Source organism: Haliotis rufescens, unplaced genomic scaffold (genome assembly GCF_023055435.1).
Source record: "Haliotis rufescens isolate VD_foot unplaced genomic scaffold, xgHalRufe1.0.p SCAF_2, whole genome shotgun sequence".
Taxonomy (NCBI): domain Eukaryota; kingdom Metazoa; phylum Mollusca; class Gastropoda; order Lepetellida; family Haliotidae; genus Haliotis; species Haliotis rufescens.
Genome location: NW_025963890.1, coordinates 35,085,355 through 35,109,894, shown reverse-complemented (window position 1 = coordinate 35,109,894; position 24,540 = coordinate 35,085,355). Strand labels below are relative to the sequence as shown.

General features: G+C 41.3%; 2 protein-coding genes across 6 annotated transcripts in view; one reads left to right on the top strand and one right to left on the bottom strand.

The window, feature by feature from the left end:
• Positions 1-998: 998 nt before the first annotated feature.
• Positions 999-6,177, top strand: LOC124113075. 2 transcript variants are annotated; one of them, XM_046473321.2, is made up of 4 exons: positions 999-1,166; positions 4,493-4,573; positions 4,903-5,085; positions 5,790-6,177. In XM_046473321.2, the coding sequence occupies exons 1-4, from the start codon at positions 1,149-1,151 to the stop codon at positions 6,138-6,140; spliced, it is 633 nt and encodes a 210-aa protein (XP_046329277.2). In that variant the 5' UTR covers positions 999-1,148; the 3' UTR covers positions 6,141-6,177. The 2 variants fall into 2 exon arrangements, with proteins under 2 accessions (XP_046329277.2, XP_048255812.1); XM_048399855.1 differs by lacking the exon at positions 999-1,166 and adding an exon at positions 3,036-3,637.
• Positions 6,178-12,358: 6,181 nt separating this feature from the next.
• LOC124113053 overlaps positions 12,359-24,540 on the bottom strand; it is an 83,600-nt gene continuing 71,418 nt past the window's right edge. For 3 of the 4 annotated variants that reach the window (XM_048399849.1, XM_048399850.1, XM_048399851.1), the window contains 6 exons: positions 23,848-24,105; positions 22,556-22,728; positions 21,731-21,959; positions 21,122-21,183; positions 19,712-19,859; positions 12,359-14,999 (listed from right to left, as the gene is read on the bottom strand). In XM_048399849.1, coding sequence (XP_048255806.1) covers positions 14,915-14,999; positions 19,712-19,859; positions 21,122-21,183; positions 21,731-21,959; positions 22,556-22,728; positions 23,848-24,105 — 955 coding nt within the window. In that variant the 3' untranslated portion in view covers positions 12,359-14,914. Of the gene's footprint in view, positions 15,000-16,933; positions 19,860-21,121; positions 21,184-21,730; positions 21,960-22,555; positions 22,729-23,847; positions 24,106-24,540 lie in introns of those variants that run through there. The other variant, XM_048399852.1, reaches the window with a different exon arrangement.

The following is a 24,540-nucleotide window of genomic DNA, read 5'->3' as shown; positions in this document are numbered from 1 at the left end:
ACTACCAACTTAGCGTGTTGACTCAGACTACGAAGTTAACACATGCCAAATTTCTTTACAGTTTGAACTAAAATAGCTGGATTTTTGCAGAACATATTTTACTCCCTAAATCGTTGGCTTTACACCGAATATATTGAGTCCAGTTCCTCAACCACATCAAATTACCTCGGTCTTGTAAATAATCAAATCTTGCCTTGTGAAGCAAGTGGGACCAAATGGATCGGGTGGTCCCATCGTACCCCGACCACGTGGCATATTTCAATCACAGGCCATGCATTTCATCGAGACCCGTTCGAGTTGGGTTTGTTGTTTAACGCCGCACTCAGCAATCGATCTACGAAATTGGGATACGATGATATGCATCAACCAAGTCAGCAAGCCTGACCACCTGATCCCGTGTTTCTCGCTTCTTAGGACAAGCATAGTCGCCTTTTACAGCAAGCATGGGTTGCTGAAGACCTATTCTACCCAGGATCTTCACGAGTCTCATACTTTATAACTTGTATGTATTTAAGACTGTGTGTCAACTACATTCTGTAGCCTTGTACTTCAAAAAGATATCAACTGATACAAAAGAAGAAATTCGCGAATATGGTTGTTAAACTACTGATCAGTAGTTTGAACTTGTCCGCGCAGTAAACTCCGATGACAGACACGGAAGGGAGACAAAGTTTCCGTGTAGTGAGATGAGACCTTCTGTACAGCGTGAATAACTTTTTCTATTACATATATGTTTAAACTCAGATGTGTCACGTTCTCATTCCTGATTCTGTAGGTATCACATGCAAGTTAAAATTAATTTCACCATCTGGGTGAACAATGTGCGCATTATGACATTCCAAATTTCTTCGCGCCATGTTGATCCTCTCGATCAAGTTGTCTTGTATATTATATCATGAAACGCTTTTGAAAACTAAGCAAGATAAGTTGTGGTTTTCGTACATATGGCAAGACAATGCCCCTTTGTTAACGCGTTGCTTAGTTACGCTTGTTTTCTCTCACGTCCGCGTGTTGTTGATAAAAGCTGACGTCAAAGCAACCTCGGCCTACTGTTTCCTTGTCGCTCATCAGAGATACATCGAAGCGCTGTCAGAGTTTTCTATTTTGCCATTGAATCTTCACAAGTGTTCGGATTCTACCAAGGATGGATGAGAGAGCTGTCTCAGGTTTGTAGATGTTTATATAGTTATTTTATTTGAGACACTGACATTTCTATGAGATTCCACAAAATTCTAACGGAACCTTCCTTATCCTCAAAATGAGACAATCGATTACAGTGATGTCCCTGATCAGTCATGAAGTGACGGGTGTGTTACTGATTATATTTTTACTGATGGATTCTATGTGACAATGACTCATGGCATGACAATATTTGAACTTCATCTTTTCAACTCCTCATTCTGCTTGTTCACTGAGTATTCTGTCATTTCGGGCCGACATTTTTGCATTCTTCACGAAAGTTTTACCGTTTAGTGTTTTTCTCATAAAAAATCACATTTTATTTCATCGCATATTCCTTCTAATGATATCAGCAATACACTTGTAGTGCATATGTTATTTCTCGCCTAAATATTTTGAATTTCCCGCTTCAAACACAAACTTGGTCAGACCTCAACATTGATCCAAAATGGCCGCTCGAGGTGTTGTCAAGGCGGTTACTATGAAAAAAATGGCGTCCCTTCCGTGTCCACTCGCCCCTTTCCGTGACCATTCCGTTTGCCTCGGAATCACACGAGTAGTCACGAAAGGGGAATATAGTCGATAAAGTTAAAAAGTAAAAGAAGTTTCCGACATTTAAATGATATAAGTTTTATTAACAACCCTTTCATTACTTCCATCGACTACAGAAATTCATAGCTACACATTTAAAATGTTATTATTACAAGTATATAGCATGAAAAGAACTATACTTCATCTGTGTACATCTGCCAATTCCGTTGTACCAACCAGTATTGTTGTCAGGATCGCAGCCTCAGTTTAATTGTTAGCATTATTATGTTTTCATCAGGAACAATTACAAGAAATTATTACTTGGTTGTATAGCTGCTGTGCCTAAATTAGATGGCCAACTTTATACTAAATAAGATGACAAGAATAAATATCCACTAATTGGTATTCCAGTATCAGGTCTTTGAAAGGCATTTAGAAGTGTATTCGAGTAGTTGATTACGTATCATAAACCAAAGCACATTTGAAAATATCCCAAATAGTTCAATTCCAGATTGGTCTTTCAAAATTACTTCACATTAAAACTTATCAACTGACTTGGTGTGCCCTGCTCAATATGACACGTACAGCACCTAATAATAACTGAATTCAAACTATACTGCCGAGCAAAAGAAAGTATACATCGATGTTTCATGGTGGTCGCACTACAAATAAAACAGACCCGTGAAGATCCGGGGTAGAATAGGTTTTCAGCAACCCATGCTTACCGTAAAAGGCGACCATGCTTGTTATAAGAGGCGACTAACGGGATCGGGTGGTCAGGCTCGCTGACTTGGCTAATGCATGTCATCGTATCTCAATTGCTTTGGTCGATGCTCATGATGTAAATCACTGGATTGTCTGGTCCAGACGCGATTATTTACACACCGCCGTCATATAGCAGGAATATTGCTGAGTGCGGCGTTAAACAACAAACAAACAAATAAAACAAGCAAGAAATGGGGATGTATTGTTTACTGATATCATTTGTTTCAGGACCGTTCCCCGTCTAGTACCCTTTTGATAACGTTTGTTATTTGTTGGTCAAGTCCAATTTTCATGTGTATATTTTCTTTGGCCCGAATTTCTTTTTGTCATAGTTGTTTCAATGCAACAGAACTCGTTTTCACTCCCTTTTAACTAGAGTTTACCTTTCCATTGTAGACGAATAAACCGTCCCCGAAAATGACATGTTTCAATCATTCCATGCACGACTACTGACACCTCCTTCATCTTTATACGAATCTCCTCCCCCAGGACGCCCTGTCACCCGCCCCCCTGTATCCTACCACCGTCTCCCACCCTACCTCCGCCCCACCCCCGGGCGCCCCGCCCACCTGGAGATGTTCTTCCTAAAACGTGGAGCATGCCCCAAAGATCCCGCCACTGGCTGCCCCATCTTCACCGCGCACCCCACCCACGGGAAGGGAGGGTCTTTTATGAGCCCCAGCCCTCTCCCTACTCCCGTGGCACTGGATCCTTCTCTCTGTGGACCTGTACAGGTATATTCCGCGTAGACAGCTATACCCATATACTTACCCCTTAGGGATTTTCAGGTTAGAATAGGTCCCAAGGACATGATGCTTGTCGTAGGAGACGACCCTTGAATTAAGATCGGGTAGGTTACAATGTTTCAAGCGTATATGCATCTATAGATATGGACACTTGTCCGTTAGTCCGAGACTGGTGGAAATCTACACACAAATCCATAATAAGCTACAGATAAGTTGGATATGCCAAGTCAGGTCTACCTTCACTCAGGCCTGATAGTATAGATTGACGCAAATCGTTTCCCGAGTATAAATGCGATGTATTTGTGATCCATATCATGACAGAAGACAAAGTTCTGTGCACGTTTAAAGCAGTTACGGTACTATGCAGTGACTTGTGTACTGCTGACTGTTCACCTAATCAACCCCGTTTAATTCATGTAAGGCACCAACCTATACTTTGCCCTATTTTAAGAACAATCTTTCCTCCACAAGTGGGCTTCTTCACGGTGCCTATTTAAGTTTGGGAATAGGTAAAGGGAGGTAACTCTTAATCGTTGCCTTTCAATAATTTCCCTATATCACATGTTTGCGGCTTTGCTAAGGGCACCGTGGACTTTGTGCGTACACGTCAGTTATTGATGAGGATGTTCTCCGAACTGTTCAAATTGTAATTATGGAAACATTCACGAAACAGTTTCCCGTTTCCATCTCATCGATAGAAACTAACTGCCAAGTAGTCCTTATAATGATAACATATAGCAAAACCCATGATAATGGCAAAATTCTAGTAGTCCTTATGACACCTTAACTATAGGGTACTTTGGCAAAGACCAGTAAGACCAGTATAAGATCAGTGCCAATTTCTAACCCTGCATTTGGAATGACGAACCCATGTAAAATTTAAACATGACTAAAGGAATACAATTTTGGAATTTGATAAAATCTTTTCAGTTTTGTTTGTTTTGTTTTGTTTTACGATTTTTGGGCCAAATATTTTTCAAATTATATTATGTTCAAAGGGCATTTCCTATTTGTTGAGCCGCTCTCTATATTTGTACTGGATATAATTTTAATGCAACTTTAGTCTTCATCTGATTTTAATTGACCGGATATGATTTTCGCTTGGTTGCAAGTGAACGACAATACGATAGATCTTGACATCAGTTTAAATTATATATTGTTGTCATTATTATTTTTATTTTATTTCCATCAAATATTACACACAACTTCTTCTTCATTGTTTCTTTGACATGTAAACAGACTCGTTCATATATTGCTTCATGTGCACTTAGCTTTATCTGGATGATGCCGTCACCGCCTCGCGTCTCCACCTACACCAAGACGCCCAGCACCACGCTTTAAGTCTTCCACAGGTAGGACCACGTTATGATATTACTAGGGATTGCAGACTCTGCAAATCTTAACCTCCTGACATCCTAGATCCAGCTTTTTATTTATCCAGTATTTCTTAGTTATCCCCTTTTTTATCTTTAGAAGCACGATTTTAAGTGCACTTGTGTCTTAACTGGTTCACACACACATACAATCACACACACACACACACACACACACACACACACACACACACACACACACACACACACACACACACACACACACACACACATCTGTATGTATTGTCACATACGTTTCATGTGCTTTGATAACAAATGACAAGTAGGTCCCACACCGTCCGTTCCAGGAGCACACCAAGAAGCGCAGACGTACATCCAGGAGGTCCAAGGCCCGCGTCGACAAACAGGTGTTGATGCTCAGGTTGCCGTTCTCCAGACTGAGTCTACAACCTCTCTCAGAGCGTTCTGCTACACGAGACACAGAAGGTGCTGCTACGGGTTCTGGACAACTTGGCGCTCGATCCAGGAAGGTAAGACATCATAAACATTTATTGCGCTCATCATCCGTCCCTGGACTGTACAGGTTCTCGTAGACCAAAGCTATTCAAACGATCTACTTGCGACGTTGTAGAACGATGTACAATGTATATGCCAATGGACCCGTGAAGATCCGGGTTAGAATTGGCCTTTAGCATTCCATGAAGTCGTAAGAGGCGACTCGCTGACTTGCCTGGTGCATGTCCTTGTATTCCTATTGCATAGATGATGCTCATGATGTCAATCACTGTGTTGTCTGGTCCAGACTTGATATATTTACATTCCACCGTCACATAGCTGGGATATTGCCGAGTGTGGCGTTAACAACGATCAACAATCAATAATGACACCAAGGTGTTAATTTTAAGGTCTCCGTTCGTAATGTAAAGATTGATATCATAGTGCGGTTGCAGAAGGGTCGAGTTCGGGATTTATCTTAATGAGACCAGATTAATTATCGTTTTGTGTTGCGGCAGAAGGTATTAATAATATTAAACAATGTTGTCAGGGTTGCAATTTCAACAAAATGTGTAATAAAAACATGTTGAAAAACGTACACTGAATCAAACAGTATTCTTATATGATTTTCATTGTTTCAAACTTTAGGGCAGGGTTGTCACTAAACACAAGAACATAAACCCACCTCGCCTGATAACGATAGGAAATGAGCAAAAGTCCATTATTTTTCTATCTCTAGGTTCATCCTCACAAAGATGTCCATAGTAACCAGCCACTTGACCTTTCCCGCAAACGGAAGCGAAGCAATCTGGACACCATTGTCGGCGACAAGCACCGCCGCGTGGAGACAGCAACACCATTCCTTCCGGGCGGGGTGAAGAAGTGCGAGATTGTCCACCAGGTGGAGACACTTAAGACAGGAGAAGCCGCCTCAACGGCAGCAACCCCGGGTGATGTGAGCCGCGGCAGACGTCGTGTGTGGCGGAGAAAGCAAGGCAACTCCCCCACCAAAAAGATGACCGATGTCCCGAGCTCCACAACTAACCGACGGCGCATCCAGAGACTTGCCGAGTCACCACTTGACCTATGAATAAATGAATGAATGAATGAATGAATGAATGAATGAATGAATGAATGAAATAAAATAAATAAAATAAGATAAAATAAATAAAATAAAATAAAATAAAATAAAATTAAATTAAATTAAATTAAATTAAATTAAATTAAATTAAATTTAATTTAATTTAATTTAATTTAATTTAATTTAATTTAATTTAATTTAATTTAATTTAATAAATAAAGTAAAGTAAAGTAAAGTAAAGTAAAATAAAAAAAGTAAGCAAGCTTCACGGCAGTGGTGTCTGTAGAAATGTATTTGCTATTTACATGTATTTACAGAAATGGTTTTGACCGTGGCATATGGGGTCAGAGTTTGCGATAAGCTCAGGATTTTAAGTGGAATGAATAAAAAATATATAATACGGTTTTCATTGATATATATCCCACAAAGCTAGCTATAGTTTATAATGACTAAATAATTGAATAACTTGCTAACTAGTTATACATGAGACACTTCACGATAGTGCTGGTTATAGAAATAAAAGCCACATATGATATGCTTAACGCATTTACAGATGCCTTAAATGATAACCTCTAGTCTGTTGCGATCTTTACACTATAAAATTTACGATACTGTTATTCATATAAATAAGTGTTTTCGAAGTTTCGTGGCGATGCTTGTTATATTTATAGATCGTATTGATGATAGGTTCCACAGTAAACCTAGTCATATAAATAGATGTTATAAATGGTAAACTTCAAGATGGTGCTGGTCATATGAGTAGACGTTGTGCGATGCGATGGTACTATTCGCTATTCATATAAATAATAGAATAGGTCCCTCCCTTGTCATACGAAGCGATTACAATGATTGTGTGTCATCGCGCCCCGGCGATGTAGATCGTTGCTCAAAATATCAATCACTGGTTTGTCTGGTCCATACTCGATTATTTACAGGCTGCGGTTATAAAGCTGCAACATGGCCCAGTGCGGGGCTAAAAACTAAATGTCATAAAAGGTTACATTTATGATAGTGTTAGTGCTGTAAATAGATGTCAAACAAGGTAATTTTACGGTGGTGGTGTTACAGCTATAAATATATGTTTAAAAATATAATAATTACGATGTGTTAGTGCTATAAATAGATGCTATAAAGGTAATAATTACATTGGTGTTAGTGCTATAAATAGGTGTTATAAAAGGTAATAATTATGATGGTGTTAGTGCTATAAATAGATGTAATAAACGGTAATGTTTACGGTGGTGTTAGTGCTATAAATAGATTTAATAAAAGGTAATAAGTACGATTGGGTGAGTATTTTTTTACGCCGCTTTTAGCAATATCCCAGCAATATCACGGCGGGGAACACCAGAAGATTTAAAAAAGGTAATAATTACGATGGTGTTAGTGCTATAAATGTATTTTATAAAAGGGAATAATTACGATTAAGGCTATAAATATATTTTATAAAAGGTAATACTTACGATTGTGTTAGTGCTATAAATAGACGTTATAAAAGTAATAATTACGATGGTGTTAGTGCTTTAAATATATTTTATGAAAGGTAATACTTACGATTGTGTTAATGCTATAAATAGACGTTATAAAGGTTATAACTACGATGGTGTTAGTGCTTTAAATAGATTTTATAAAAGGTATTATTTACAATGGTATTAGTGCTATAAATAGATGTTTCTAAATATATAGATGTTACAAATGTAAAAAAAGTGTTCTAAACGATTACTAACAATAGTGTAATTTATATGAATAAATGTTCCTCCTTGGTTGTGGGTATTCCAAATCAGAATAGGTTCCGTTTTTTCCCAGGCCATTGGGGAAATAACCTGGCTTGAGGTTTTAATTCATTGTTTTAATATGACCGACGCTCACGCTATAAATCACAAGGTCATGGTGTCCTGTTGTGGCATAGCTACAGGACTACGGCAGGAAATTAAATCTAGCTGTAAAAGGGCAGAAACTGGCCCAAGTCACCCTAATCCAAACGTAACTGTAAACAAACTTCATGTAAACAAATGTCATTTATTGAATTTAAGGAAAATATACCATATGCAAATCTTGAAATGAAAGAAACATGTAACTGTCCCAATTTTTTAATCTGGTAAATAAACAAATATAGCGAATATTTCCTAAGAATTAAGATAATGAATGCTTATATTGATGCAATCAATAATTTAGGATTGTCTTTTGTTAAAACTATTTTATTAATGTTTCCATAAGTATCATTTACTCAATAAACTTAGTAAAGCTCTTATTTGGAGTCATGTTTTGTGTATTTGTTTTCTAAAACAGGTGATTCTGCTAATGATTATACACAGAGACTTTGTGGATTTGGTTTAGCTGCAGTCAGTACTTTTGGCATTTATGTTTACTACACTAGCAAAACCCATCAGCACAAATATGGTGCTGCCAGATCAAAGATCATTATCAGGGCGAATCTTGGATACAGCAAAGGGACCTAATTCTGTACATGGACAACTGAGCGCCACATGTTATGTCCTTGTGTCTCCTCCATGTCTCTAGTGTTGTGTCCTTGTGTCTCCGCCATGTCCTTGTGTCTCCGCCATGTCCCTGTGTCTCCTCCATGTCCATGTGTCTCCTCCATGTTCCTATCTCCTTCATGTCCCTGTGTCTCCTCAATGTCACCGTGTCACCTCCATCTCCCCGTGTCCCCCCTTGTCCCTGTGTCTCCTCTATGTCCATGTGTCTCCCCTTGTCCCTGTGTCTCGTCCATGTCCCCCTGTCTCCCACATGTCCTTGTGTCTCCTCCATGTCCATGTTTCCCCACAATGTCCCTTTGTCTCCCACATGTCCCTGTGTCTCCTCCATGTCCATGTCTCTCCACAATGTCCCTTTGTCTCCTCCATGTCCCTGTCCCCTCAATCTCCCCGTTCCCCCCCCTTGTCCCTGTGTCTCCTCTACGTCCCCGTGTCCCCCATTGTCCCTGTGTCTCCTCTGTGTCCATGTGTCTCCCCTTGTCCCTGTGTCTCGTCCATGTCCCCCTGTCGTCCCCGTGTCTCCTCCATGTCCATGTTTCTCCACAATGTCCCTGTGTCTCCTCCATGTCCCTGTGTCTCCTTTATTTCCCCGTGTCTCCTCTATGCCATGTGTCCCCCTTGTCCCTGTGTCTCGTCCATGTCCCCCTGTCTCCCCCATGTCCATGTCACTTCACAATGTCCTTTTGTCTCCTCCATGTCCCTGCCCCCTCCATCTCCCCCCTTGTCCCTGTGTCTCCTCTATGTCCCCGTGTTCCCCCATGTCCCCGTGTCTCCATGTCCCTGTCCCCTCCATCTCCCCATGTCCCCCCTTGTCCCTGTGTATCCTCTATGCCCATGTGTCTCCCCTTGTCCCTGTGTCTCGTCCATGTCCCCCTGACTCCCCCATGTCCCCGCGTCTCCTCCATTTCAATGTGTCTCTCCTGTGTCCCTGTGTCTCGGGTGTTATTCCCGTGTCTCCCCCATGTCCTTGGTGTTATGTCCCTGTGTCTTCCCCATGTCCCTGTATCCTCCATGTCCCCGTGTCTCCCTCATGTCCCCGTGTCTCCCCCATGTCCATGTGTCTCCTCCATGTCCTTGTGTCTCCTCCGTGTCCCTGGTGTTATATCCTTATCTCCTCCATGTCCCAGTGTCTCCTCCATGTCCCTGTGTCTCCTCCATGTTTCTGGCGTTATGTCCCTGAGTCTCATCATTGTCTATGTGTCCATGTCTCTGGTGTTATGTCCCTTTGTCTCCATGTCCGCATGTCTCCTCCATGTCCCTGTGTCTCCTCTGTGTGTGTCTCTTGTGCTATGTCCCTTTTCTCCTCCATATCCATGTGTCTCCTCCATGTCTCTGGTGTTATGCCCCTTTTCTCCTCCATGTCCATGTGTCTCCTCCATGTCCCTGTGTCACTTCCATGTCTCTGGTGCTATGTCCATGCGTCTCCTCCATGTCCTTGTGACTCCTCCATGTCCCTTTGTCTCTTCCATGTCCCAGGTGTTATGTCCCTGTGTCTCCTCCGTGTGTGTCTCTGGTGCTATGCCCATGTGTCATCTCCATGTCCGTGTGTCTCCTCCATGTCCGTGTGTCTCCTCCATGTCCGTGTGTCTCCTCCATGTCTGTATGTCTCCTGCATGTCCCTGGTGTTATGTCCGTGTTTCATCTCCATGTCCCTGTGTCTCCTCCATGTCCACATGTCTCCTCCATGTCCGTGTGTCTCCTCCATGTCCCTGGTGTTATGCCCCTGTGTCTCCTGCATGTCTCTGGTGCTATGCCCCTGTGTCATCTCCATGTCTCCTCCATGTCCACGTGTCTCCTCCATGTCCGTGTCTCCTCCATGTCCACGTGTCTCCTCCATGTCAACGTGTCTCCTCCATGTCCCTGGTGTTATGTCCATGTATCATCTCCATGTCCACGTGTCTCCTCCATGTCCCTGGTGTTATGACCCTGTGTCTCCTCCATGTCCATGTGTCTCCATGTCCCTGGTGTTATGTCCATGTATCATCTCCATGTCCACGTGTCTCCTCCATGTCCCTGTGTCTCCTCCATGTCCCTGGTGTTATGACCCTGTGTCTCCTCCATGTCTCTGGTGCTATGTCCCTGTGACTCCTCCATGTCCCTGGTGTTATGACCCTGTGCTCCTCCATGTCGCTGGTGCTATGTCCATGTGTCTCCTCCATGTCCCTGTGTCTCCTCCATGTCCCTTGTGTTATGCCCCTGTGTCCCCTCCATGTCCCAGTGTCTCCTCCATGTCCCTGTGTCTCCTCCATGTCCGTGTGTCTCCTCCATGTCCCAGTGTCTCCTCCATGTCCGTGTGTCATCTCCATGTCCCTGGGACTCCTCCATGTCCCTGATGTTATGTCCCTGTGTCATCTTCATGTCCCAGTGTCTCCTCCATGTTTCTGCGTCTCCTCCATGTCCGTGTGTCTCCTCCATGTCCCTGATGTTATGTCCCTGTGTCTCCTCAATGTCGGTGTGTCTCCTCCATGTCCGTGTGTCTCCTCCATGTCCCTGGTGTTATGCCCCTGTGTCATCTCCATGTCCCTGTGTCTCCTCCATGTCCCTGTGTCCCCTCCATGTCTGTGTGTCTCCTCCATGTCCCTGGTGTTATGCCCCTGTGTCATCTCCATGTCCATGTGTCTCCTCCATGTCCGTGTGTCTCCTCCATGTCCCTGTGTCATCTCCATGTCCCTGTGTCTCCTCCATGTCCCTGGTTTTATGCCCCTGTGTCATCTCCATGTCTCTGTGTCTCCTCCATGTCTCTGGAGTTATGTCCATGTGTCTCCTCCATGTCCGTGTGTCTCCTCCATGTCCCATGTGTTATGCTCCTAGTGTCGCCTCCATGTCCCTGGTGTTATGCCCCTGTCTCCTCCATGTCCGCGTGTCTCCTCCATGTCACTGTGTCTCCTCCTTGTCCCTGTGTCTTCTCCATGTCCCTGTGTCTCCTCCATGTCCCTGTGTCTCTTCTATGTCTCTGGTGCTATGTCCCTGTGTCTCCTCCATGACCCTGTGTCTCCTCCATGTCTCTGGTGCTATGTCCATATGTCTCATCGATGTCCTTGTGTCTCCTCCATGTCCACGTGTCTCCTCCATGTCCCTGGTGCCATGTCCCTGTGTCTCCTCCATGTCCACGTGACTCTTCCATGTCTCTGGTGCCATGTCCCTGTGTCTCCTCCATGTCCACGTGTCTCCTCCATGTCTCTGGTGCTATGTCCATGTGTCTCATCCATGTCCTTGTATCTCCTCCATGTCCATGTGTCTCCTCCATGTCCCATGTCCCTGTGTCTCTTCCATGTCTCTGGTGCTATGTCCCTGTGTCTCCTCCATGTCCCTGTGTCTCCTCCATGTCTCTGTGTCTCCTCCATGTCCCTGGTGCCATGTCCCTGTGTCTCCTCCATGTCTCCTCAATGTCTCTGGTGTTATGTCCATATGTCTATGTACGTTCATGTGTCTTTGTGTGTTCTATTTGTAATGTAAATGAATGCATCCCATGTAGAGATACACACACACACACAGACAAAAACATGTTTGAAAGTGGATCACATCTTTATACAGTAATTAACAGTTTCGACTGTATTCAGTAAATCATTCATCTACATTGCTGCATCAAATATACATAATACATTATACAAGAATGCAAACATTAACATCAGACGTGATTTATCGCAAAGCAATGGACGGACAAGATACTTAATAATGTCACACACCTGATTCAGGGGCAACTGCTGCCACCCCCACCTCCCCCATCCCCTCCCCAACAAACTGACCCCCCGATAATATACCACAGGACAAGTGTCAATTTATTTTGCTGTTTCCATGTTTACATACAAGAAGTAAATTGCAAAGCTTCGGTACCCCGTATTTTGAAACACTTGATTCCACTTACATTTTCATAACTGATATTACACTTTGATAACTGATAATACATATACAATGAACCATTGACAATTCGGGTTAGAATAGGTCTTCAGTAACATATGCTTGCTGCAACAGGTGAATACTTGTCATAAGAGGCGACTAATAGGATCGGGTGGTCAGGCTTGCTGACTTGGTTGATGCATGTCATCGTATTTCAGCATGGATCGATGCTTATGATGTCAATCACTGGATTGTCAGGTCCAGACTTGATTATTTACAGACCGCCGTCATATAGCTGGAATGCTGCTGAACCACAACCAATGAGAAGCTCATCATATTCTGTATGCACTTGTATACACTGCTACTCCAAAATCTACTTAAAAGGGACTGGTAACACTCAACATTTCTAAACAAACATGTTTATTCTCAGGTAGGAGTTTGAAAAAAAATGTTGGCAACATCATTGTTTGACATATTCCCAAGGCAAGGGAGGTAACTCACCATGAAAGTCCAGTTTCTACCCTTGCCGAACTAGGCGGGAATCATGGAGTTATATTTTGGCTGGACTGAGTCTGTGTACAGTCTATTCAAAATCACATAACGAAATCAACATCCAGTTCGTAAATTGCCATACAGATTCTGGTCAAATGCAAAACATGTGTTCCGCCAACTCGTCAAACAGATATTTTCCAAATCTTTTCATTTTGTTAATCAAGGTGCTCACGTGATTTGACGCACTTCACGAAGATTTTGATTCTCAATCAGATTGTCTTGACTGGGGGCCTCCATTTTGTTTGAAGCAAATGCAAGTGATATGAGAGGCGGAATCTGATTGGTCACTAGCAGGGATACAGAAGGGACATAACTTGTAATAGCCACTGGTGGCGCTACGATCGAGCCAGAAATTCAAGCCTAGTTCTTCAGTTGGTGAAAACTGAACTTTTACAGTCAGTTAACTCCCTTGCCTCGCGTAGATGTTGTTTGAAAGAGTTAACATAAAATTGTATTCTTGAAAGAGTGTTCCTTCAGACACTTGTCCTTTGTTATATTATTCTTGGGGGGCACTTTTCCAGGGTGCATATTTCCCGGGGGCAGTTACCTGATGCTCCCACACCCCAATGATTAAGATACCACACACCCATACTATTTCACAAATACATGTCCTCAATAATCAGATGTCACTCTATCTAAATATACACTTGACAAATGAGGGTCGGGTCTGTGTATCATAAGATAAAAATATCCCTATCAAAAGTGGAGTAGTATATTTATACACAAACAATCTTAGATTTCATAAAAAATATAGTAGCACTAAAATAAAAACTTGAAAGGAAAAGTTACAAATTCAAAATGGCCGACTTTGGTGTTCATTCGAGGTTCACCTATTTCCCATGTGTTTGAGTGCAAACATATGCTGGATCACAGATGACCATGACACAAGGAACTGAGGACATGAAGTTAGGCAAACAAACACACAATGCACCATTTGGACCTGCATAGATAATGTTCCAAGTCAAAGACTCGACCATCCATCTACCCTCACTGTCATGTAGTTCCCTGATTAGGGACCAGTTCAAAAGTTCAATGTTGGATAAAAATCTGAATTCCTTTAGTTTAGGAGTGGGGGGTTAATGGCCCTGCAAGCATTCCATCCAACAAAATCAACTTACCTGATTTCTCAATGTTTTTACAGTAATTCAACTGAACCAATCCTATTTTCATTCATATGATGATAGGAGCTGTCATTAAATACATCCAGCCTTTCCACAAGGTAGTGTTTCATCATCTAGTCCAGCTAGTGCAGTGCGTAATATATGATAACACATTTGATCTATCAAAACCCTACAAATGATTGTTAACACCTAGTAAATAAACTTCATTCGATAAAACCTTGAAAACCTTGAAAATGCGTGATAAAAGAGGTCACTAAACTTGGAAATTCAACATCTTCAGAATTAAGTTTTTTAGGGGGTAAGGGGGTATGTTTCAAAACTTAAGGAATTAAGTTTTTTAACCGACATCAAACTTTTGAACTGGTCCCTAAACAGAACAATTTGTTAAACCACAAGCAAGAATCTTAAGTCTGGTGGGTAAAGCTTTTGCTTTAATTTGCTGATCAAAGTATTGCTTTTATAACTCTCACTCACAGATCAATTATTTATGTTATGAATGTGGGGGATGAGTAAGGGATCGTCACAAAAGTTCACAGTCTACCACTAGACATATGTCTTTAATACTGTGGGTGGGAGGTCAGGTATCCTATTAATCTTCTTAATCTAGTGGTCGACTGTGAAGTGTTGAGATGGTCCCTAGGGGTCTAATGTTTTATTAGGGAAATTTCATATCTCCCATTTTGGTGACCTCTCTCAAGATTGGCATGATAATTCCGCTGAACAGACATAGTTTGAGAAGCATGGTGAACATCAATTTAGTGATGCTGTATTCCCCTCCCTATCTGTCGCTGTCGTACTCCACCTCCGTCTTGTACTCCTGCATGAACTGCTCATAGATGCACTGGAGACAACATGGCTGACCACTGCAAGGAGAAACAGGTCAAGGTCAAGAAGAGGCACTCTCCATGCAACATCTTTCTCTAAACTGGAACAGTAACAAGACATACTTTGCTACCTGGATACATTTCTCCCTGACACTTACATTCACACAGTATATTAAACTGGAACAATAAAGCTGCTAGTCCCAGTGTACATGGAAGTGACCGATCATTTGATATTTGGGGTTGGGTGGGGGTTGGGTGGGGGCTGGGATTTTGTCTGGAAATTAGATATTTTTTCAGCTAAAGCTGCAAAACCAAATATATTATTAATTGAACCTTCCTGTATGAGCCTTATTATTTAAAAACAAACCCACCTTGCAGCAACGTAATTTTGTGGCAAACAAGCTCTTTTTTTTGACAGTCTGAAACAGGGATCAGGAAACCGATCTGCGCAAAATGTCCGATTTAAAAAAGTACAAACTTGACATATTAAAATTTGCCAACCGAATATTTCAAGAAAGTACAGGTAGAACATTACAACCTGAGATTGATCATAACAAAGGATATAAAATGGAGAGGTGCACCAGTCTCTGAAGTATTATTATTGTTTTCAAGAATCTTCTGGTACAATTTAATTTTTTTGGATAAAATCCCAGGCCCCCCTCCACTCCCCCTCCCCCCGAGAATATCAAACAGTCAGTCCCTACCCTATCACATATCATCAGTGCCAGTGCTTTTCAATCAAGGAGGACACAGCAGCTGTCCTATAGGGGGATGGTTCCCTTCAGAAAATCAGAATATAATGAGTCATCAAGTTTCCACTGTTGACAACACAGCAGATATTTCAATTTCACTCATAAGAAAACAAGGAATGAAATATTAAGATAAGGTTAGTTAAAATAAATGCAAATTGGTGATTTAAGCAGAATTTCTGCAGATATCGTTCATTTTAGAAATTCCAAATTCCATATTTCATATTTGTGTACAAACCATTGGTCCAAGTTCAAGCTGCTGTGTGACGTGATACACACCTGATTATACTTGATTAATAAGTGCACCCACTCAGTCAGCGCAGATAGGATAGCAGAGTCTCAGGCTCTCAAGGGTCTGCCGATAATATGTCAACATCGAAGCAGTCAGCAGCTGTGTATGATTGGAAGCCTGATTGGCCAGTTTCTGGTGCCACCGCCTCCAAGTTAGAGTCATGGTGGAGCTAGATACACCAGGGGTCACCGAAGGTCAAAAGGTCAGATGAAGTCAAGGACATTTGCATGCAAGGTCAAACGTGGCGCAGTTGGGGGAAAGCTATCAGTGAAGCAAACAACATTGTACACACCACTCCGTGCAGGGAATGAGAGAGGCATGCATCAAACTGTAGAATTACCTGTAAGTTTACCATTGAGTGTACAAACACATGCAGTACTCTCACTACTGACAAAACACACACACACACACAACATTAAAACTCTGATTTTTTTCATAGATTGGTACATGCATGTTGACATTCAAATAACTACACAAACCTTCACTAGATATTTCATTTCACACAAGGCACAATTAAATCCTTCCTTCCTTTTGTCACAGTTCTTGATCAAATAAGAAAAGAGATAAACCATTTTTTTTAAATGTGGACAGATTAATATATTATTGACATAAAAGTTTTAACAAATAATTAAAACAAGATTTCTGCAAATTTTAAATCAAACAATAAAGTCTGTTTAAACACTGTTAGTGTCTTATTCAAGACTGACAATATATTTTATACCTTATCTCAAGCTGTATTTTTTCTCCTCCCAAAATAAATCTTATCTTGTCTTGTCAGTGACACATGCAGTCATTTGTCCAGGATTCTGATTAATCACAGTTGAGTACTCAGTTTGTAACTATGCATAATGCCCTCAGTACAAAAATCAAAGTTTTACTGTTATAGCTGTGGAAAATTCAGTTTAATCTGGAAAAAGAACTTCATAAATACATTTAACGAATGTATGGTTTATTTCAATTAAAATATATATCACAGATTGATTGATTAAATTACACATTGAATCTTACAGAGCAAAACAAAACAACTATGCACATTAATATATCTCTCAGAAGTGGGAATATTAACAAAAAACGGTTACTATATTATTTGATTTATTAATAGTTTAACTATACACATCGGATAAACTATAACTAGTTTCTAAAAAGTGTCACTTGAGAACTGAGTTTCTAAGGTATGTGATTTCCATCATGTTGATATTGATACAGTCAATGACTTGTCAATTTCTAAATAGACAAAACTTAGCTGGGTAGCTGGCAGTGCCCGAGTGATGTTAATTACTTTAACCGGGCAGGTAGCAGTGCCCTGGATACTCTACCAGGAATACAACCAATGAAGACACTCATATTGTGGAAGGCCTGATAATGATGATACAATAGACATGCATGCTGACAGCTATAGACATGCATGCTGACAGCTATAGACATGCATGCTGACAGCTAAAGACATGCATGCTGACTGATATAGACATGCATACTGACAGCTATAGACATGCATGCAGACAGCTATAGACATGCATGCTGACAGCTATAGACATGCATGCTGACAGCTATAGACATGCATGCTGACAGCTATAGACATGCATGCTGACAGCTATAGACATGCATGCAGACAGCTATAGACATGCATGCAGACAGCTATAGACATGCATGCTGACAGCTGTAGACATGCATGCTGACAGCTATAGACATGCATGCAGACAGCTATAGACATGAATGCTGACTGCAATAGACATGCATACTGACAGCTATAGACATGCATGCTGACAGCTATAGACATGCATGCTGACAGCTATAGACATGCATGCTGACAGCTATAGACATGCATGCAGACAGCTATAGACATGCATGCAGACAGCTATAGACATGCATGCTGACTGCTATAGACATGCATACTGACAGCTATAGACATGCATGCTGACAGCTATAGACATGCATGCTGACAGCTATAGACATGCATGCTGACAGCTATAGACATGCATGCAGACAGCTATAGACATGCATGCTGACAGCTATAGACATGCATGCTGACAGCTATAGACATGCATGCAGACAGCTATAGACATGCATGCTGACAGCTATAGACATGCATGCTGACAGCTATAGACATGCATGCTGACAGCTACAGACATGCATGCAGACAGCTATAGACATGCATGCTGACAGCTATAGACATGCATGCTGACAGCTATAGACATGCATGCTGACAGCTATAGACATGCATGCTGACAGCTATAGACATGCATGCTGACAGCTATAGACATGCATGCAGACAGCTATAGACATGCATGCTGACAGCTATAGACATGCATGCTGACAGCTATAGACATGCATGCTGACAGCTATAGACATGCATGCAGACAGCTATAGACATGCATGCTGACAGCTATAGACATGCATGCTGACAGCTATAGACATGCATGCAGACAGCTATAGACATGCATGCTGACAGCTATAGACATGCATGCTGACAGCTATAGACATGCATGCTGACAGCTACAGACATGCATGCAGACAGCTATAGACATGCATGCTGACAGCTATAGACATGCATGCTGACAGCTATAGACATGCATGCTGACAGCTATAGACATGCATGCTGACAGCTATAGACATGCATGCTGACAGCTATAGACATGCATGCAGACAGCTATAGACATGCATGCTGACAGCTATAGACATGCATGCTGACAGCTATAGACATGCATGCTGACAGCTATAGACATGCATGCTGACAGCTATAGACATGCATGCTGACAGCTATAGACATGCATGCTGACAGCTATAGACATGCATGCAGACAGCTATAGACATGCATGCTGACAGCTATAGACATGCATGCTGACAGCTATAGACATGCATGCAGACAGCTATAGACATGCATGCAGACAGCTATTGCTCTACATGCATGCTGACAGCTATTGCTCTACATGCAACTGATATGATATGTACATCAGGTGACACCTATAAGTTACATGATATCTACATGAGCAGGTCAATACTAATTTTAGCTGTCATCAAGTCATTGGTATCATATGATTTAAGTAATGGCAATAGGTAATATCAAGAAAAGAATATTCCGAGGTGTATAACTCAAGTAAGACTCTAGATGGCATGAAATGTGATGGCACACCACAATTGTGAAACTAAACTCTTAGGTTAAATACTGTCAGACAGAAATGGATAGTCCGAGTATCAAATTCCACTAACTTGAGGAGTTCAGTCGGAAACAATGCTGTGTCTATTCCTGACACTTCAGAGTGGGTCTGTTTTAAACAAAGGGTCATACGCAAGGAACATATGTTTTGTAAAGAGTGGGAAAGTAGTATTATCCTCGCATGAGGGTAAGTTTAATGTGTACAAAGCTCAGTGCAAAATAGTATTCATTTCTGTCGAAAGTTTTTGACCACTTTCATAATTGAGGTGTGGATGTCATTTCAAACTACAGCATGAACAAAAATAACAAATATCATTCTTTGGTGTAAGCATACAGATGATCAGCAGATTTGCCATAATAAACCTATGTCAGTATTGTCAGATACAACACTACACTGCTGATCATCAGACAACTGGCACTACTGACAACGAAGCTTCTAGTCTGGTCAGTGTCATGAGAAATGTACATGCAGGTGTGAAGGTGACATTGCTTTCAGGAGTAACAAGGCAGGTGGAGAAGGCAGCATGCTGATGGCCCTGGGTGTGGCTAGCTCTACCTATAAACTGTATCTTGGGTAGGTTCAGCGTAGAAGTCATCGACTCCTGGGGGTGGGGATCCTAGTCGCCGTGGCAACCCAAGCTGCTGGGACAGCGGTCTGTAGTCTGATAGGTTGGGTAGCTGGGGTAGGTCTGGGTTAGAATAGCCTGCAGCAGATAATAATAATAATAATAACAAAAACAACAATAATAAAAATAACATCGTCTGATTAAATGTTTTGGGAAATCATATGTTTTTGGACGGCCAGTGTTTATCACGATTTCTCACACTATAACAAGGGGATCATAAATCAGGGATCGGATGGTCCGGCTCTGTGATTCAGCTGACTGCGTGTCACATTGCCCCTACAATAGGTTATGTTGCTCATGGTTTCAGTCACTGGTTTTATTGGATCCTGCATCACTGGTTTACAAGATCAAGAACTATTGCAGGAATATTTCTGACTGATTCTGAACAAAATCCACTCACTATTTCAAGGATTAACGTGCAGCGTTCAATGTTCTAACACACTGTAACATATTCCAGAACCCACGTCACTGTATACTGAAGGAATTGTATAGCCTACCACTACCTTCTATTACATACAAGCAAAACTGCTATTCAAACCTTACTGAAGAATCAGTTTGTTACATCAGTTAGCATCAGTCTGATCTAGAAGTTAGAAGGTTATTCCACACATCTGTTCTGCTACAGAACACAATCTGTTACAGTAAGAAGCCAGCAATGTGAAAGTTATCATATGTTAAAAGTGGATTGATGAAAAAAATGAATTAACATTTCAACATAACATATGTATCTAATGACCTTTATCTGCTCATATTTAGTTTGTTTTTGGAAGTGTAACTTCCTTAAAATCCCTTATCAAGAAGGTGATCCAAATTATCTCCCCTTGATAACTTACCCTGTAAAATGTGTACCTCCCCTACAACTGTATGCACTTCAGTACATGGATTATTACTCTACATAGCAAGAGATGATACTTTACAACCTTTAAACCTTTAAAATATTTTACAAGTTTAAAATCAATTATCATTTAATCAACATGAAATAGTTCGCATGATAGGTATAGGTTAGCCCACAAGGAGCCCATGTTTGATCGTTGAAAGTGACAGTGAGCTCCCTACTTGTTCCAAGCCTTCAACCAATTGATGGACACTTGTATATGATGAAGCATATTTTCACTAAAGGTTCTACAATAATCAGCAGCAGCGGAGTTGACCTTGAAATACCTTAGAGGTAATAGAACATCACATAATGACCTGTTGATAAAAGATTTGACATACATTTGAAATATACAACACATAACTATGTCGATTACAAGTTTATCTCATATCATTTACAATTAGTGAAATATACATGGATAATATATTAATATATACAAATGAGCTGACATCTCCATGAAACGTACCTGCCAGCATGGCTTCGTAGGCTATAGAGGAGGGTGTGACAACATTGGGAGCCTTTGATCTCCTGAAATGTACAAGATATTGACATCAATCACTGTCACCACATGATACATGTACACGAACTGTGTAACTAGCATCTTGGACATGTGTAAACAACGCTGCTATGATTGAGAGCAAAAATAACCTCATCTCTAACACCCACAAGTAGTTCTTGACCTTTGCCTACAGATTACAACTGTCATCTGTTTGGTTAAAACTGAAAACAATTTACACAGATTAGAAGAAAAGTATCAACAAAGTTCAAATGATTATTGTCAACAATCTTGTATAGATTGATCATACCTAAATATCAAATTACAATTTTATATAGATTGATAACCTGCCTTATAGGCCTCGAACCCTCATACATCACATTTTAGACTTTCACCACAAATCCCTGTCAGCCCTGCTTTATCTCCCCCCACCCCTACTCTATCTCCCCCCACCCCTACTCTAACTCCCCCCACCCCTACTCTAACTCCCCCCACCCCTACTCTGTCTCCCCCCACCCCTACTCTATCTCCCCCCACCCCTACTCTATCTCCCCCCACCCCTACTCTAACTCCCCCCACCGTAGTGTCCTTGTGGCCACGGCTGACTTGGGTCGTCTCTTCATGTTGTCCGGGAGGCCGTCCTTCCACCCAGGGGTGTGGCCGGACTTGGGGCGTTTCAGCTGCTCCTCCCAGTACAGGTCCCGCCCCCCTCCCATCCAGTAGTTGGCCCGGTGGATGTGTAGTCTGCTGGAGGGGGGGTCGTCCGTCAGGGCAGGGGACGTTGGTCTCTGGGGTGGTGGTTGTTTGGCTGCAACATATATGGTGGTTTCAGTAGCACGGCATTGTCACGAATACTTGCACCACTTCAGATCAGCATTGTGAGATAAAGTATTATTAGAACTCTTAGATAACCAACCTGCAGCTCAATTTAAGGGGCATAACTCCAATGTAAGATGTTACAACATAATCTCCATGGACTGGTAAAACAGGTTTTATAAAAATTCCACCATTCACAAAATGAATATATGAGAAATATCTGACAAATTTATTGTCTGTACAGTATTTGACTATCTGTAGTGAATTCAATGGTCTGTGATGATTTAGTATTCAAAAACAATTCAGTTCTCAATACATGTTCTACAAGACTTAGCATGCACACGTTGAGAGACTGAATGTAGACTAGGCTGCAGATATATATTCCAGCCATATCAGGACAGCCGATAAAACATCTGGGCCAGGCAAACCAGTGGCTGACAGCATGAGCAATAATCCAGGCAGTCTGGTCATGATGACACACAGTCAGCCTGACTACACACTGCAAGTAACCAATATCCTCTTTTGACCAATACTTCCTATTTGTTTAGGCCTATCTTGAAGTGTGACCTAGTCTTGCCCTGCTCCTACCTGTGGGTGTGGTGGGAACTGACGCTCGTTTCTTCCACACTTCTGTGCGAGCTCGCTGGAAGTCTGTGTTGTAGCCGCTCCCAGGCCGACTGGCTGGCTGGGCTGTCACGAAGTACCGGTAGGCGTCCACCGCGCTGAATGGTCTACTACTCCTCATGGGGGCAACGTTCTTGCTGTAGACAGGCAATAGCTTTCAAGACATATGGCAAGAGATGCTATGAATGTTGGAAGTTAACTGAAGTCTATAGGGAATAGTTCAAAAATCTTCATGAAAGTTGTAATATTAATATAGGATTTACAAAGAAAACTTTGAGACAAAAAGTAAAATTTCATCCCTGGATCCCTGGGCTCAATTACTTTGACACAAAAAAATTGGAAAATAAAGGCATAAAATTTGCTCTGGTGCAACCATACACGAACATAAATGAGTCTAAGATTAAAACTCAAACAAAGGATCCTGTAACGGCTAAGGAACGCAACACAGCACAGTTGAGTAAAAAAGGGCAATTTCATGTAAAAAAGAGTAATATCAAGAGTACCATGCCATGATAGGTTAGGCCTATATGTACACGAAGCTAGGTTACACATGCATTGGCGCCAGTAATGTAGCCACACACACAAGCCACTCTATTTTAAAAACAGGGTGATAAAGCTCAAAGTACACAGAAGAAATGATGCTGCTTGCATTTGTATGCTTAAATATGATAAAACCTTGAAATTGAATATCAATCCAAACATAAATAAAAATCAACATTAAAAAAGGACTTGAAAATAAAAGTTCCTTCACATCGGGGACATGTTTCAAACAAACATGTTGTATTTTGAATAACTTTTGAGATTATAGATTATATATCACCTACGAAAGCATTTAATTTATTTTAGCGAGGAGACAAATAATGGTGCTGAAATCACTGCATTCATGCTAAAACCTGTGACATAGCTACACACATGCATAAATTCATCATGTGACAATATTAACTGTGTTCCAGAAAGACAATGTGGTGTTTCGAGTTCTGAAGAAATATTGGTCGACATGCAATTAGCTCCCTGTAGAATGCCTCATGTGATCGGTGCTTAACAATTTGCTCTCCGTGATATTTTATACATGTAAATTATTTGTGAAAAAAAGGTAAAAAGTCACAATTTTGGAAAGATAAGTGTAAAAGCGTAATTTCAGACACAAAAGCGCAATCATTATGCCAAAAGTGTAATGGGTGGCATCTCTGCAAACATGGCAAATATATAGACCATCAATCACTTCTGATAAAATATATCAAAATATTTTTACCTACCCTGCTAATGGCTTGCGGACGCTATCGGTGATCCCCTTCCGTAACCTCCCCTGACCTCTTGTCCCCTTCTCTCTCCCCGTGTTGGGCTCACTCTCCCCCTCCACCACACTTGGCAGCTGAACATCAAGGTGAGCAGGGGGAGGCCACTCTGAGTTGGGTCTGTTGTTGTTGCCTCCCTTGGATGAAGTAGACTTGGAGCTGTCTGCATGAATGGACTGTAGCTCTGGCTCCTCATCTGACTGGAGGTCTGGATCGGATCTGAAGTTGAAGTTGATAGCTCATGAAAAATAAATGTCATTAAAGCATGGCTTTTCTTTTCTCATATAAGTAAGTGTGTTCCTGTTCATAACATTTCAAACAGTAAAAGAAAAACAAAACAAAAACATATATGCTGCTTAAGGTTACACCAAATCTTATCAGTTGTTTGTCTGAATCCAAGCCTTGATAGGAGACTAACATAAGTAACCCTAAGTAATCCACACTGGACATACAATAATTAATTGTGACACTGGCTTCTAAAATAGGTCTGGGATTAGGCAATACAACGGAAGGTCCCTTAATAATAGCACAGAAATACAAGCAAACTGACTCTACTGACAGCTGTTACTTAGTATCCGATGGAAGTGGATGTATGTGACAAAGCTATGATTATAAATTCTCTTCACATACTCATGTTTCTTTTTATCTGATTTA

What these genes read in the sequence shown, in the direction of transcription:
- LOC124113075 (XM_048399855.1), top strand. Translation starts at nt 3,536, where the DNA reads ATGACAGAAGACAAAGTTCTGTGCACGTTTAAAGCAGTTACGGTACTA. An exon ending in ATCAACCCCGTTTAATTCAT is followed by an intron (nt 3,638 to 4,492) that starts GTAAGGCACCAA and finishes ATGTGCACTTAG; the next exon opens with CTTTATCTGGATGATGCCGT. An exon ending in TTGGCGCTCGATCCAGGAAG is followed by an intron (nt 5,086 to 5,789) that starts GTAAGACATCAT and finishes TTCTATCTCTAG; the next exon opens with GTTCATCCTCACAAAGATGT.